Source organism: Dipodomys spectabilis, unplaced genomic scaffold (assembly GCF_019054845.1).
Source record: "Dipodomys spectabilis isolate Male_0828 unplaced genomic scaffold, ASM1905484v1 ptg000504l, whole genome shotgun sequence".
NCBI classification, from domain to species: Eukaryota; Metazoa; Chordata; class Mammalia; order Rodentia; family Heteromyidae; genus Dipodomys; species Dipodomys spectabilis.
The window spans coordinates 2,666,707-2,682,221 of NW_024871181.1; the positions used below are offsets into that span (position 1 = coordinate 2,666,707).

At 44.7% G+C, this 15,515-nt stretch overlaps 1 protein-coding gene across 1 annotated transcript in view; it reads right to left on the reverse strand.

Annotated features, from left to right (window-relative positions):
- Positions 1–1,355: 1,355 nt before the first annotated feature.
- Fbxo42 (F-box protein 42) overlaps positions 1,356–15,515 on the reverse strand; it is a 68,985-nt gene continuing 54,825 nt past the window's right edge. Inside the window, exons 6-11 of the mRNA XM_042669735.1 lie at positions 9,786–9,939; positions 7,750–7,860; positions 6,439–6,535; positions 5,880–5,936; positions 4,665–4,781; positions 1,356–3,927 (exon numbers count right to left, since the gene is read on the reverse strand). Coding sequence (XP_042525669.1) covers positions 2,812–3,927; positions 4,665–4,781; positions 5,880–5,936; positions 6,439–6,535; positions 7,750–7,860; positions 9,786–9,939 — 1,652 coding nt within the window. The 3' untranslated portion in view covers positions 1,356–2,811. The remainder of the gene's footprint in view (positions 3,928–4,664; positions 4,782–5,879; positions 5,937–6,438; positions 6,536–7,749; positions 7,861–9,785; positions 9,940–15,515) is intronic.

The following is a 15,515-nucleotide window of genomic DNA, read 5'->3' on the forward strand; positions in this document are numbered from 1 at the left end:
TAGCACTGTCCAAGAAGGTAGAAGAAACTCAAATTGTTCCATGGCAGCCAACCAGGTGACTGATGAAGTCAATATGACCCAGGGGCTCTCAAAGGCACACTTGCAGGAATGGAAGGGATTAAAGCTTCAAGTAGAAACAAGATGTATTTAAATACCTAAATACTGATAAATACTTGCTTTAGGTGCTCCTGAGGGTTTAAAAAGAAATATGTTGTCTCATGTCTCTCAGTGACTCTTAAGACAATGTTGGTATCATGTCAAAGAAGGGCTGTGGTCAACTCTAATCTGGTGGAGCTTCGGGAATGCTCACTTTAGGGAGAACACAGGAAGGACGAATGCACCTGTCCCCCACAAGAGCCTGAGGAGACAATCACTGATGGCGCTGAGTCGCTTTCCCACAGTACAGGCCCAGAGTGCCCAGGAGTCAACACACCACTGAGACTCAAGCTACTGGATGCAGATGAGGCCCACCCTTCTTTCTCTCCAAGGGCTGTAAACGAATGGCCTGGTTACTAGCAGCGTGGGTAATACTGGATACTATGGAGTTACAGGAACCACTTTGTTCTCTAAGAGTATCAACATTCCCGTTACTTGCCTACTTGGAGGAAAAAAGAAGTACAAGGAATCAACAGGTTAACAGCCAGCTTAGGAAGGCCACAGGACAGAGGGAAAGATTAAAGTGGAGATTCAGATTTTTCAAAGTATTTACTAGAAACTGAGTCTGGAGGCACTGTCCACACAAACAAGGTTCAGCGCAGCAATGCCAGAATCACACACTGTTGGCTGGCTTCACTCTGTAGAAGGCCCCACTGGACTGAACAGTCATGGCCAAAAAAGGACTGGCCACAGTTGCAGATCAGGGAGCTTGGGAAGCCAAGTATGCAGCTTTAAGCAGTGGGACACCATGGGAAGTAGGCACATGGTTGTTTCCTCATCTGAGAGAACATGAAGAGACATTATCGGAACACATACCCCTCCCCATGAGTGGGCTGGGCTTGGCATGGGCGTGAGGGGGGTAGAGGCGGAGCTTTTCCACCAAGACCAAATGGATAATGGCTAGGGGAAAGATTTAATGTGATGTAATAGAACATATGCTTATTGGACAGACTGCAAAGTGCTGGCTAAGAGCCAGGAACCCAGGGCCAGCTGCAGCTGGCTTATGCCTGATAGATGCTTCTAAGAAAAAGAGTGTGTGGGGCCGGGAGATAAGAGGTTTTGATATTAACTCTTAATGGCAAAATAAAAATCCTCTGATGAGTGCTTATTAAAATGGTGCCACCTGAAATAAACTTACGTTGACATCTCTGTCCAAGACACAGTTTAGAGACTAAGACTAGTACCTTGTAATTTTCTAAATCAACCAAAGAAGATTCTACTTGGTTGCACTTTAAGAACCCAAGCCCTGTTTGGTGACACATAAACAAGACAAACACAAAGGATGGAGCTGCTCCCTAGGCCAGCCACATGGCATCAAGTACCTAGTATTCAACTTGGTCACCAGGCAACAGCAAGGCAGAAGATGACACATCAAAAGAGGAAAAACTCTTTCTGGGAGAAATGTTACCAGAATTCCCTTCTAGGGTCCATTTCAACCTTCTACACTGAGTGTATCCAATGAAATTTGGAAATAAGTGTATAGCTGTCTGAAACAAATCAAATACAGAAGTGAACGCTGCGTGGGGAGAGGAGGAGAGGGTCACACAAGGGGAAGTGTCTCTTGAGGCGTCAAGGAACTTTTTTCCCACAATACTGAAATTTCAGAATTCTCTACTAGCGCCTAGTGACACCAAACAAAATGTTCTAACAATATTTTTGAAGAAATGTTTGATTTCTGCAAGCACCTGAGCTTTGTAAAGGAAACACAGTGAGAAAAAAATTTAGGGCTTAAAAAAATCTATATGCAACACCAAACCAACCCAAAAACCAAGGTGACGGGGGGGGGGGGGGGGGGGGGGGGGCGCGCGGCGGCTGGGGAGGCAGGCAGAGGAAGAAGCAGTCTAAAAGCTAAAAGTGGGCAAAACAGCCTCTGAGGACCCAATTCTAGAAGGAAAAAGAGAACAAATATGGATTTTGGCAACTTGCAACCAAAAAGGATTGTCAGAAAGTTCCACAACCAGATACCAAATGTGTTCTGAGACATGGAGGGGAGCACTCAAAAGACCAGCAGCCATGGCAGACAAGTCAGCTGCGTAAACGTTTTTTTTCTCCATGATCCTGGCACGCATGGACAAAATCTCATTGGGTGATTTCCATCATCATACGGGGCAGAAGAGACCAGGCACAGGCATTCCTGCAGTGCTGTCACAGGTCCTCTGTGGTTTTGAGAGAAGAGGAAGGACGGTTTCTTCATTAGGTTACCCTGCAGCATGGGGTTTGGTGCCTCCTCCTGTGCATCCTATCTAAGCCTGTCGTTTTTGTTTGTAAATTCTGAGAAGGCCACATAAGAATTTACCAGGGTTCTTCAGTTCCTTTTAGAAAGTTACTGCTGTTAGTCTGTTCCCTAACTTCTTGGTCTAGTTATCAGCAAAGTAGAAAAAAGCAGCACAGTCTCTACTAAAACAGCAACAATTTTATCTGAACCAGGACGGAGGTCTCTCTTTTTGTGTAAACAGAATTGGCTATATAATATATATATATTTATATTTATATTTATATATAATTTTTTCTTATTAATGGAGGGAGGCTGGGAGCTGGAGTTGAGTTTTGGCTATGAGACAAAGGCTGTTGTTTCCCCAGGTCTCAGTCCAAATGCTTGCACACTGGAAAATTCCAAATTAAAAGCCACAGAAAGGGAAAAGGGTTCTGCACACATTATCTCTTTGCACGCACAAAGTACAAGGCGTTTGTTTTAGGATAGTACTTCACGTTCTGCTTTTTGTCCATGAGTCCTCCAAATATGATGAGTTCACCCCTGCCTTGTACCACTGTGTGCAGGCTGGTTTCTGGAGGTCCAACCACAGAACTGCTATTAAATACTTTCCACTTCACACGGCCCCGTTCCTTCGTATCTTTAATGTCCAGCACGTACATCTGCATGGGCTTGCAGTTCATGCTCTGGTACAGGGGTTTGCCAACATTGAGGGACTGTGGAGGGTGATGGCCCAGGCGGCGGGCAATGGGAGGTAGGGAATGTCCATCACCTTGGGCTGGCCCTGGGCGAGGGATGGGCACTGTTTCTCCACTGCTCAGGTTCTGGCTTCCAGGGGAGCCTGGAGAAGACCCAAGAGGAGGACTTAGTGCTGCAGAGGCCGAGGGGCCTTTGGATGACATCGCTTTGATGGCTTCCAGACTCCGCCGCAGGGCACCAGGGGAGACGGCCCCTGCCAGGGCACTGGCCACATGGGGTGGGGTATGCACACCATTGGTCTGTTCCACAGGGTGTCTCATACTCCCCCCAACTGTCCTGCTGTCCATGCCATCCACGTGATTGCTGCTGGAAGTAGGTTTCAGGTCCCAATTCAGATCGATTGACCCTAATCTCAGATCCTTCTGATCTGGTAATGACCCTCTACGTGGGGCCAGAGGAAGTCCCATCTTCAGATCATATCCTTCAGAGGCAGATGGGGTGCCTGGAGAGATGGCCTGCACAGGACTGTCCAAGGAAGTCCCACCGACAGCTGCTGCTCCTGGAGACAAACTCCCACCATTGAGAATGGGAGAGCCGTCTCCTTTGGCAGGGGAGAGGCTCCCTTCCCGAGAACCTGAGGGTGTCTGCCTTTGAGCCCTGGGCCTCAGGGTTCCCCAGCGGCCGTTAACACATGGCACTTCATCCATACTCCTTACTGGAGACTGGGAGCGGTACTCTCTTGTTTCAGGGACCAGAGCTGGAGGAGTGGCACTGATAGGTGATGGGCGAGAGTTCAAACTGGGGCTGAGGGGGGCTCTCCCACTAGGAGCCTGGCTGAAGACCACCACACACTGTCCCACCTAGAAGACAAAGGACTTGTGCTCACAGCCTCTTCTACAATTTGATCATTCAACTCTAAAACATCTCAGCTCCATCATCTGGAAGGAGCTACTGTTTTGTACGATACAGAGATAAAATGATCTGTAGACTCTGTGTTCTATGCTGGATGGGTGAGACACGGGAACATGGGTGCTATAGTGTGACATGCACAGTCATTGGCTATAGCCACAGAACAGGGGTGGAGTGGAGGGAGGATCAATTTTTGTTTGAGGGACTCTGGGGAATATTTCATAGACAAAAAGGTGCTTAAACTTGGGACTTAGGGTGAGTGGAGCCACTCATGTCTCCCATTTAGTGGTTCATTTATTTATTTGCCCGTGTGTGTGTGTGTGTGGGGGGGGGGGGGGGTCAGTCATGGTGTGTGTGTGTGTGTGTGGTCAGTCATGGGGCTTGAACTCTGGGCCTGGGCACTGTCCCTCAGCTCTTTAGCTCAGGCTACTGTTCTACCATTTGAACCACAGTGCCACTTCTGGTTTTTCTGGTAGTTTATTTGAGATAAGAGTTTCATGGTCTTTCCTGGCCCAGCTGGCTCTGAACTATGATCCTCAGATCTCAGCCTCCTGAGTAGCTAGGATTACAGGCATAAGCCACCACGCCCGGCTAACATCTACCTCTTTTGTGCACAAATTTTCTTTGAAATTTGCTGAAGTAATTTTGTTTGGGACCTTCCCTGCTGGTGTGTCAGTTCCCCACTTACCCGGCAGGCTGGATGGCACCACAACTCAGGAGCTCCATGATCTTCATTTTCTACCTTGAGTGGCTGCCAGGCCCAGGGACCTGGGTGCATATGCAACAACCAAGCATCCTTGAACAGCTATAGAAAAAGGAGCAACAATAGGGTTTAGGTGTGATACATGCTACAACATACATACAGAGCTGCAGTCTTAAAGCTGTGTTGCCTGGGACTCTTCAGAGGGTTTTCATTCATTCCGTTGTGCCTGCATTACCACTGAGTGTCCTGACATGGAATTGTGCTGGTGACCCTCGAGTCAACTGTGACGAGGCTTCCTGTGTTGGGGGGGCAGAGGGGGGGAGAAATAATATCCATAACTCTACATGAGGCAATTAATTTTTTGGTGGTACTGGGGTTTGAACCTATGTGCTTGCTGAACAGGCACTCTACCACTTAAGTCACACTCCTAGCTCCCTAATTTTCTGAATATTAAACATATCCAGTGTGTACTTTGGCAACTGGTAATCGATTTTTCTGTTCTACTGTCTTCTCCACTTTGAAAAAAGATGATAGCAGTAAACTTTATTGCTTAAAGAGGAAATAGAAAGAATAATGATACAATTATTCAGCTGGGCACCAGTGGCTCACTCCTATCATCATAGCTACTCCGGAGGCTAAGATCTGAGGACTGTGCTTTAAAGCCAGCCAGAGCAGAAAAGTCCCTGTGAGACTCTTATCTCCAATTAACCACTCAAAAACTAGAAGTGAAGCTGTGGCTCAAAGTAGTAGAGCGCTAGTCTTGAGCAAAAGAGCTCAGGGACAGCACACAGACCCGAGAAGAGGGGAGGGGAGGGGAGGGGAGGGGAGGAAGAGAGAAAGAAAGAGAAAGAAGGAAAGAAAGAAAGAAAGAAAGAAAGAGAAAGAAAGAAAAAAGAAAGAAAGAAAGGAAAGAAAGAAAGAAAGAAAGAAAAAGAAAGAAAGAGAGAGAGAGAGGGGAGAGGAGAGAGAGAGAGAGACAGACAGACAGACTATTCAAGGAACAAGTGTCTTTGATTAAAGGCATCTCCCCACACCTAAAAGTAGTACAGAAAAGGACAGCAAATGCAAAGTAGAAAGGCATTCTCTAGGTGATCATGCTGTCACATGAAGAGCTTTTCACACTCTCACAATGTAAGACAGGGTGAGCAAGTTTTAAACACTGTAGCACAGGCATGAGAATGTGGCACAAACAATACTCACAGCATTGGGACCGCCACACCCTCCAAGGATTAAGATAGTTGCATCATCTATGACAATCTGAGGAGGGGGAGAAATTTAAACACATAAAACAAAGGCATCTGACTTTCCACACTTTAGTGATACATTAAAAATAAAATATCCAGCTCCCAGAGGAGAGTATTCTAGTTATCATAATCTCTCCTGCTCCACAAGCCTTGTCAATTCTGATCTTTTGAACAAATTACTGATGATTTGCCTGAATGGGTACATTCATACTCTTTTGAGTGGATACATTCTTTCTTATTTAATCAATAGTAACAGGAGAGTATCAACCAAAAAAAAAAAAATGTAGGATTCTCTTAAGAAATGAAGTAGTAAATACTTCGGGGGAGAGGCATAGTAAAAGCCATTATAAATACTATGACCTATCAGAAGGTTAAAAAAAAAAGTAGCAAAAAAGAATGATAAATTATCTTTGCCTTAGTACAAACTGGCATCTTACCTGACTCCCTCCTCCCTCTCCCGTCCTAACTGAAAGATGCTACAGTGTTTGCTGAATAGTTATTTAATTCCCGAGCACCTGAGATTGGCCACCTCGGGGATGAGGACTGGGGCCGGAGATGTTCGGCTTGGACCATGCCCACTGCTCAAGGTCAAGAACCCAGACATCATTGCTCCTGTGAGATAAGGACAGAAAGATGAGGAAGCTGGAACTAAAGGACCACACTGGTGATGGGAGTTCTTATACCTGTGGCTAGCCAGTGAACTTGTACCATTTTCACATACACAGGCTGTCCAGGATGGAAGCAGCTTTGGATAAATTCTCCAGAGTTCAGATGCTTTAGAACCAGAAAGACTAGCTGAATACCAGCTCCACAGCTTCAATAAGAAACGTCATTTTCTTCAACTCTGAGTTCCTTATCTATCACTATCAAACAGAAATACTGCTACTCTGTAGAGCTGGTTTAAGGCCTCTTCTGAGCTGTATCTCACACACTAATATCGAAAGAATAAGTTAACTGGTGCTAGCCAGAAATGGTTATTGGTCACACTATTACCCTTCAAAAACAAAATCCACAAGGAAAGGGGGAAAAAAATTCAAAAGACAGCTTAAGCACTGTTCAGGGAGTTAAAAGCTTTTTTGATTCTAACTACCAAAAGTAATTTCAGCAGCTAACAAGAGCTGCAGTTTTATCAAGGACCAGGTGCATCTCTAGTTCTCAAGACAGCAGCATGGTAACCCAGAGTCCCAGAAAGCAGTCTCTACCAGTCACCTCTTTAAGGTCTACTGTTCACACACTGGACATAGGCATGACAGCGCCCAAAGTTAAATTCTAGTCCTCTCATCTGGAAGGCAGTGCCTTTCATCTTTCCATACTTCTGAAAATGTGATGTGGAGAGTTTGGTGTCGAAGAGAACAGGCTTAGGTCTGCAATGATTGTACTACTGGCAGCTAATCACCTCCAGAGCAAGGGACAAACAAGAACTCCTGCGGCTGCTGCTGCTGAACCAGATAGCCAGGGCTGACTCTGGCGAGTTATGGCTAAAGATGGAGAACCTTATGATTCTCTGGCTTTTACCTACTCTCCCACAACCTATCCCATTTGGAGAGTCTACAATTTCCACCTGTCCTGTCAATGATGCACCTCACTTCTTGGAAGGCAGACTTCTTCAGGCACAGTACAGCAATCAAAATGAAGGCTCCATTCCAACTAGGTCCTACCACACATCCAACAGGAAGCGACTCTACATAACTTGGTCTGTGACTAGAGCACCAAAGAATTGAAAGGTAAGGTAAAATAACTCGTTGGGTTAATTAGAATCATGCTCAAAAATACCAGTCCTGACTAGTTCACACTTCTGACCTTTATGCCCGGAAGTATTTACTTACATTTGCCTGGATCCTAAAGAGCCACCAAAGACAATCATTTTATCATCTATCACACAGGAGGAGTGACCAGCCATAGGAGGTGGCCCATGTGTTGTTACAATGCAATTCCACCTAGTGTAAACAGACAAGAGGAAGCCCAGAAGTCAGTATCATCTGCTTCTGACTTTACAAGATTAAGGCAAAAAGTGGTTAAGCAGGCATTCATTAAAAATGACAACCTAAGCCGGGTGCTAGCTGGGCTCATGCCTGTAATTCTAGCTACTCAGGAGGCTGAAATCTGAGGATCACGGTTCAAAGCCAGCATGGGCAGGAAAGTCCATGAAACTCTTATCTCAAATTAGCCACCAAAAACCAGAAGTGGCGCTGTGGCTCAAGTGGTAGAGTGCTATCCTTGAGCTGAAGAGCTGAGGGACAGTGCCCAGGCCCAGAGTTCAAGCGCCAAAACCACCACCAACAACAACAAAAAGACAACCCAAGACATGGCTGAAAAATAACTGATTCTGTCTTGCAGATGTGGCAAGTAAAGAAAGCAACTGGATCTACACTAATCAGAGGGAGTAAGCTTCTACAACTTCCACACTGTCATTAATTAACTTCTTGTTTTTGTTGTAGGGTGTGTGCATATATGTATGCATAAATGTGCATGCCAGTACTAGGGCTTGAACTCGGGGCCTCAAGCTCTCACTTTTTTACTCACATTTCACTTTTCCACTCATAGCTAGTGTTCTATTGCTTGAGCCACTCCTCCACTTATGGCTTGTTACTGGTTAATTGGAGATAGGAGTCTCACAGATTTGTCTGCCTAGGATGTCTCTGAACTGACTGAGATCTTTAGATCTCAGACTTTTGAGTAGCCAGAATTACAGGCAAGAACCACTAGTGGTTGGCTCATTTTCTCTTGGAAGAAGAATAAATCTATCTTTTCTCTATAAAAAAGTGTTTGTAGGGCTGGGCAGGTGGCTCAGTGGTAGAATGCTTGCCTCACATGCATGAGGCCCTGGGTTTGACCTCTCAGCACCACATAAGCAGAAAAAGCCATAAGTGGCTCTGTGGTTCAAGTGGTAGATAGCCTTGAGCTGAAGAGCTGAGGGACAGCATTCAGACCCAGAGTTCAGGCCCCATGACAAAAAAAAAAGAAGAAAAAAAGAGTTTGTAGGGCTGGGAATGTGGCTTAGTGGTAGAGTGCTTGCCTGCCTAGCATGCATGAAGCCCTGGGTTCCAGTCCTCAGTACCACATAAACAGAAAAAGCCAGAAGTGGCACTGTGGCTCAAGTGGTACAGTGCTAGCCTTGAGCAAAAGAAGTTCAGGGACAGTACTCAGGCCCTAGGTTCAAGCCCTGGAACTGGCAAAAAAAAAAGTTTTTAACTTAGGGTCTCTGTGTAAATCCTTTGAAACTGTAAGCAATAATCTCTGTATAACCTCCCCACAACAAAAAAAGTCCACAGCTATCATCAAATTCTAAAAGGGATTCTGGAGACTAAAAAGATAAAAGACATTGATTTAAAACCTTAAACACAGTGTGATGACATAAACCTGCTTCCCTTGGGAGGCTGAGGTAGGAAGATTGTGAGTGCAAGGCTAGCCTGGACTATAGATGGAGATCCTGCCTTAAAAAAAAAAAAAAAAAAGAGGGGCTGGAGGTTTAGCCCAGCGGAAGGGCACCTGCCTGGTGTGCGCAAGGCCCTGGGTTTGGTCCTCAGCCCTGGGGAAAAAAAAAAGCTACAAAACAGAAAAAAGAGTCAGGCAGTGGTGGCTCATGTGTACAATCCCAGCTACTCAGGAGGCTGAGATCTGAGGAGTACAGTTCAAAGGCTGCTGGGGCAGGAAAGTCTGTGAGACTCTTATCTCCAATTAACCACGAGAAAACAGAGAAAACCGAAGTGAATCTGTGGCTCAACATAGTATAATGCTAGCCCTGACTGAGCACTAAAACTCAGGAATAGCCCTGAGTTCGAGCCCTAGGACTGGCAAAAGAAAAAAGCAAAAAAAATCTCCCCACAACCCAGATTTAAAGGAGCGTATCATTGCAACTTACCAGTTTTTAGATGGAGAATAAGTGTGTATTTCATCAAAAAATCTCTCTGGTTGATGTAGGGGATAAGGACTTGGCCTCGTCCAGCCTCCAAAGAGCACTAGCAAGTCCTTGTACACCACGAGGGTTGCTCCAGCTTTGGGAGAAGGATAGGACCCTGGAAGAAATAAATAATAATTGGATTAGGATTCAGGACTTCACAACAATACAATACAAGGCCATCTACTATTCATCTTCCACTTGAAGAAAGATAAAATAGGATACAATCTACAAAACACAGGGGATAGGCAGAGACAAAGCAGCATTTGCAGGTCTGAGAGGAAATCATCACTGATTTATATATGCTTATAATTAACACAAAGAAACCTGAGTTAAAATTGCTTAGCTTCTCTCAGCTTTAATTCGCTCACCTGAAGTCAGAGATGAAGGCTCCTATCCCATAAAGCTGTATGGATTATTAAATATAACAGTTTCCACGGGGCTGGGAAGGTGGCTCAGTGGTAGAGCCCTTGCCTTGCATGCCTGAGGCCCTAGGTTCGATTCCTCAGCACCACATAAGCAAAAAGAAAAAAAAAAAAGCCGGAAGTGGCGCTGTGGCTCAAGTGGTAGAGCGCTAGCCTTGAGCTGAAGAGCTGAGGGACAGCGCCCAGGCCCAGAGTTCAGGCCCCACAACTGGACCCAAAAAAAAACAGTTTCCAACTTACCTTGGTTGGTTCTTGATATGGTTTAACTGAGGTGTCCTTCAAAGGTTCACACGATGGGGGCTTGGGTGGGAAGCAGCTGGATCTTGAGGGCCCTGACTTAATGCATTAATCCACTAATGGGGAAGGGATGGAAACCTTCAGAGATGGGGACTGGTGGGAGGAAGTAGGTCACTGGGGGTATGTCCTGGGGACTATTTCTTGTTCTCTGCTTCCTGACTGGCATGAGACAAGTACCTTTTGCCATATACTCTCACAGTCACAATGGTCCAAGACTTCTCAGGCCTAAAGTGACAGGACCAAGGGATATTAGACTGAAACTATGAGCCAAAGAAAACCTTTCTTCCTATTGTTTTCTTTTATGCATTTGTAACAACAACAAAAGGACAGAAAACTTTTGTCTCCTCCAGGGGAAATTCCCTAATTAAGATGTTACTGTCATTCTGAAATACCTTAATTTTGGAAATAATAAACAAAGCTTCAAGTCCCTACTCCCTACTTGGACTCACAAATGCTATGATAGAAAAAAAAAATAACAGATTTCAGAACAGTAACTTAAACCTTCCACACTAAAGTGTGGATTTAGATCTGTGATGCTGGCAATCAGACATGTAAAGGAAGCAGCAGACCAAGGATCTCCCAAAGCTACCAACCATGAAAACAAACCAAATGACCATTTGTAATGTGTGCTGGACAATCAGCATACTTTTAAAAAAAATTTATTTATGTGGTTCTGAGAAACTGAACTCAGGGACTCGTGCATGCACTCTACTACTAAACCACATTCCCAGCCAATCAGCATAAAAATTTTAAACAGTATTTTAAAATCATTTTCAGTGATTAGCTTTCTAGAGGTTAATATAACTGGACAAATGAAAATGAAAGATACCCCAATTATTAAAAATCACAATTATGTGCCTTGCTGGACACTGGTGGCTCATGTGTGGAATCCTAGCTATTCAGAAGGCTGAGTTCTGAGGATCATTCTTATTTTCAATTAATTAGCAATGATCTAAAAGTAGAATCATGGCTCAAGTGGTAGAGTACCAGCCTTGAGAAAACAAACAAAAAACAACAAAGAGCTCAAGGTCCTGAGTTCAAGTTCCAGTACTGGAGCACACACACAAAAATTATGTAGGTCAGGGCTGGGAAGGTGGCTCAGTGGTAGAGCGCTTGCCTTGCATGCATGAGGCCCTGGGTTCGATTCCTCAGCACTACATAAGCTAAAAGAAAAAAGCCGGAAGTGGTGTTGTGGCTCAAGTGGTAGAGCGCTAGCCTTGAGCTGAAGAGCTGAGGGACAGCGCCTAGGCTCAGAGTTCAGGCCCCACGACCGGACCCAAAAAAAAAAAAAAAAAATTATGTAGGCCAGACACTGGTGGCTCATGCCTGTAATCCTAGCTTTTCAGAGGCTGAGATCTGAGGATCGTGGTTCAAAGGCAGCCCAGGCAGAATAGTGTGTCAGATTCTTATCTCTAATTAATCACCAGAAAACTGGAATTTGTGGTTCCAAGTAGCAGAGTGCTAGTCTTGAGCAAAAGAGCTCAGAGACAGAGCCCAGTCCCTGAGTTCAAGCCCCACGACCAAGGCCTCCTCCAACCCGCCCACCTCCAAATATATAAGTATATATTCTTCTATTCATGTCCATGGTCATGAAATGCAAACTGAAAGTAGCAAGTGACAAAATATGAAATAACAATAGCAGGGAGAGTGGTTTAAGTGCTAGAACCCCTAAGTTCAAACTCTAGTCCCTACCCCACAAAATAACAGCTATATCAATGGGCACTAGGCCCTTGGTATTGTTCAAAGTGCTTCACATGTAATTAAGTCACTTAGTTTTGGCAAAAACTCTACCATCCCTATTGTATGGGTAAAGAAACATAGACCACAAAGTGGTTAATTTTCCCTGTTACATATGTAGTAAGTTCCTGAGAATTCAAATCTAGGTAAAATGAACTCTAAGCCACTGGTGCCTGGCCATTTTCTTTCTTTTCTTTTCTTTCTTTTTTCTTTGTCAGTCGTGGGGCCTGAACTCTGGGCCTGGGCGCTGTCCCTCAGCTCTTCAGCTCAAGGCTAGTGCTCTACCACTTGAGCCACAGCGCCACTTCCGGCTTTTTTCTGCTATGTGGTACTGAGAATCAAACCCAGAGCCTCATGCATGCAAGACAAGCACTCTACCACTGAGCCACCTTCCCAGCCTGTGGCCATTTTCTTTTCTGTTTTTTTTAGGTCCTGTTGTGGGGTCTGAACTCTGGGCTTGGGCACTGTCCCTCAGCTCTTCAGCTCAAGGCTAGCACTCTACCAGTTGAGCCACAGCGTAACTTCCGGCTTTTTCCCCCCTGCTTATGTGGTGCTGAGGAATCGAACCCAGGGCCTCATGCATGCAAGGCAAGCGCTCTACCACTGAGCCACCTTCCCTGCCCCACCATTTTCTTTATTAAAAAAACATCTGGCACTGACTAAACTTTCCAAAAGATGACACTTGCTTCCTGTGATGGGAGAAAAGCTTCGTCAGTTTTTAAAAATATGAAATACAAATTCTTTTCCTGTCACTTCATCTGATGAAGGCTTTTTTTTGTTGTTGTTGGTCGTGGGGCCTGAACTCCGGGGCTGGGCGCTGTCCTTCATCTCTTCAGTCCAAGGCTAACGCTCTACCACTTGAGCCACAGCACCACTTAGAGCCTTTTCTGCTATGTGGTACTGAGGAATCAAACCCAGGGCCTCAAGCACGCGAGGCAAGTACTCTACCACTGAGCCACCCTCCCAGTCCCTGATGAAGCTTTTTAAGTCCATGTATAGTACAGATCCTTAATCTCTTATTTGAAATTCCAAAATCCTCAGATTTCAGAAAAACTATTAACACAACAAAATTCAGTGGTAAAAAGCCTTATACAAAATGATGAGGCTATATAGAATCTTTACTGAATCAGCTTTGAGTAAATATTCATTGGTATTGATTCAGAAGTATTAGGTTTGCTTCTAAGGTAGTGCCCCAGATTCTACCACAGACATTACAAAGGCAGATACATGTTGTATTACATTCTAAAATCAGAAAAATTCTCAATTTCAAAACACAGTAACTGTATAGACTCTTGCAGCTAGCTAGGCATGATAGCATAAATGTAATCCCTGCAATTAAGAGGTTGAGACAAAAGGACAGGGAGTTTGAGGCCAGTCTAGGCTACATACCAAGTTACAGGCCAACCCTACCTAGTAAAACCCTGCCTTAACACACATACATACATATATACATGCATGCACGCACATGCGCGTGAGAGCACACATGCACACACGTGTGCGCGTGCACACACACACACACACACACACACACACACACACGCACACACGCTCACCTGGGATCAGATCCCAGCCCTGCTTTAATTTTAAAGTGGCTGTGAAATTCAAGTCAATACCAGATCTTGCTCTGCCTCAGTTTCCTGATTCATAAACAAGCTGTGAGAATTAAATGTGTTACATCATACAATGCATGCAGTAGGATACTATTGTTATTGAGAAGGTAAAGTAATACACAAGTTCATGCCAGGCCAATTCGCCAGTCACGTGGGAGTACTGCTGTTTGAATATGACAAAGCTCATTAGAACAGACTGAACCAGAAGTCACCAGTGTCAATAGTTAACACCTGAAATCCTAGCTTCTCAGGAGGTTGTGAGGTAAGGATTGCGATTCAAAGCAAGCCCAAGCAGGAAAGACCATCAGACTCTTCTCTCCAATTAACCACCAAAAAGAGCTGGAAGTAGAGGTGTGGCTCACATAGTAGAGCACCAATGTTGAGCAAAAAAGCCAAGCAAGAGTATGGAGGCTCTGAGTTCAAGCCCCAGTACCAGCACACACACAAAGATTAGATCAAAATGTAGAAGCATGTATCACTGTGGTTGGTAATTGCGTACATACAACTTTGTGACTGTAGCCATCTGAAATGTCATGATGGGCAATATAAGTCTTTTGATGAGATGGACCAAAGATGTTCTTTGTACACGCAACCATCCAAAGACCTCAGCTCTCAAGAAAATTTTCATTTCATAAATGTTTATGTGCAAGTAAATATCTTCTTATTTACAGAAGACATTTCTATGCTTTTACAGACATGTACAATAATGCTTACACTGAAAAGCAACACTGTTTTGACTATTGTGTCAAAAGCCAGTGACTTGGTGAGCCACTGATGCCCAGGACAAACAATGTAGAAATTTTAAAAGGTGAGAGTCCTTCCTACTCCCTGTAAAATGGCTATGTTCACTGCTTTCAAAAAAGTACCATCTCAAGGAAAACTAGAGGGCATGGTGGCACACACTTGTAATCCCTTAACTACTCAGGGTATGAACTGATGAGGACTTCAGTTCACGACCAACTAGCCAATGGAAAAGCACAAGACCCTATCAAAAACAAACTAGGCTGGACACCAATGGCTCTTGCGTGTAATCCTATTTACTCAGGAGGCTGAGAGTTGAGGATTATGGTACGCCAGATGGGCAAGAAAGTCTGTGAGACTCTCATCTCCAAATTACTGCCCCCTTTAAAAAAAAAAAAAAAAAAAAAAAAAAAGCTGGGGCCAGGTGCCAGTGGCTCATGCCTGTAATCCTAGCTACTAAGAAAGCTGAAATCTGAGGATCACAGTTCAAAGCCAGCCCAAGCAGGAATGTCCATGAGACTCTTATTTCCAATAAACCACCAGAAAACTGGAAGTGGCACTGTGGCTCAAGTGGTAGAGCACTCGCCTTGAGCTGAAGGGCTAAAGGACAGTGCCCAGGCCCAGAGTTCAAGCCACACAACCACCACCACCACCACCAACAACAACAAACCATGGTCTAACTGCCTTTAAACTATGAGTGAAAGAATTTTTCCTTGAATACTTTCCATTTATTTTGTTACAGTAATAATGTCAAAAGGGACAGTAAAGAATTCAGAATGGCACCCATGCTGGGATGCAGCTCAGTGGCAGGGTCCTGGCCTAGCACATGGGTAGGATGAAGGCACTGGTATGCAGCTCAAGAAGAAGCATGCACTATCTTCACA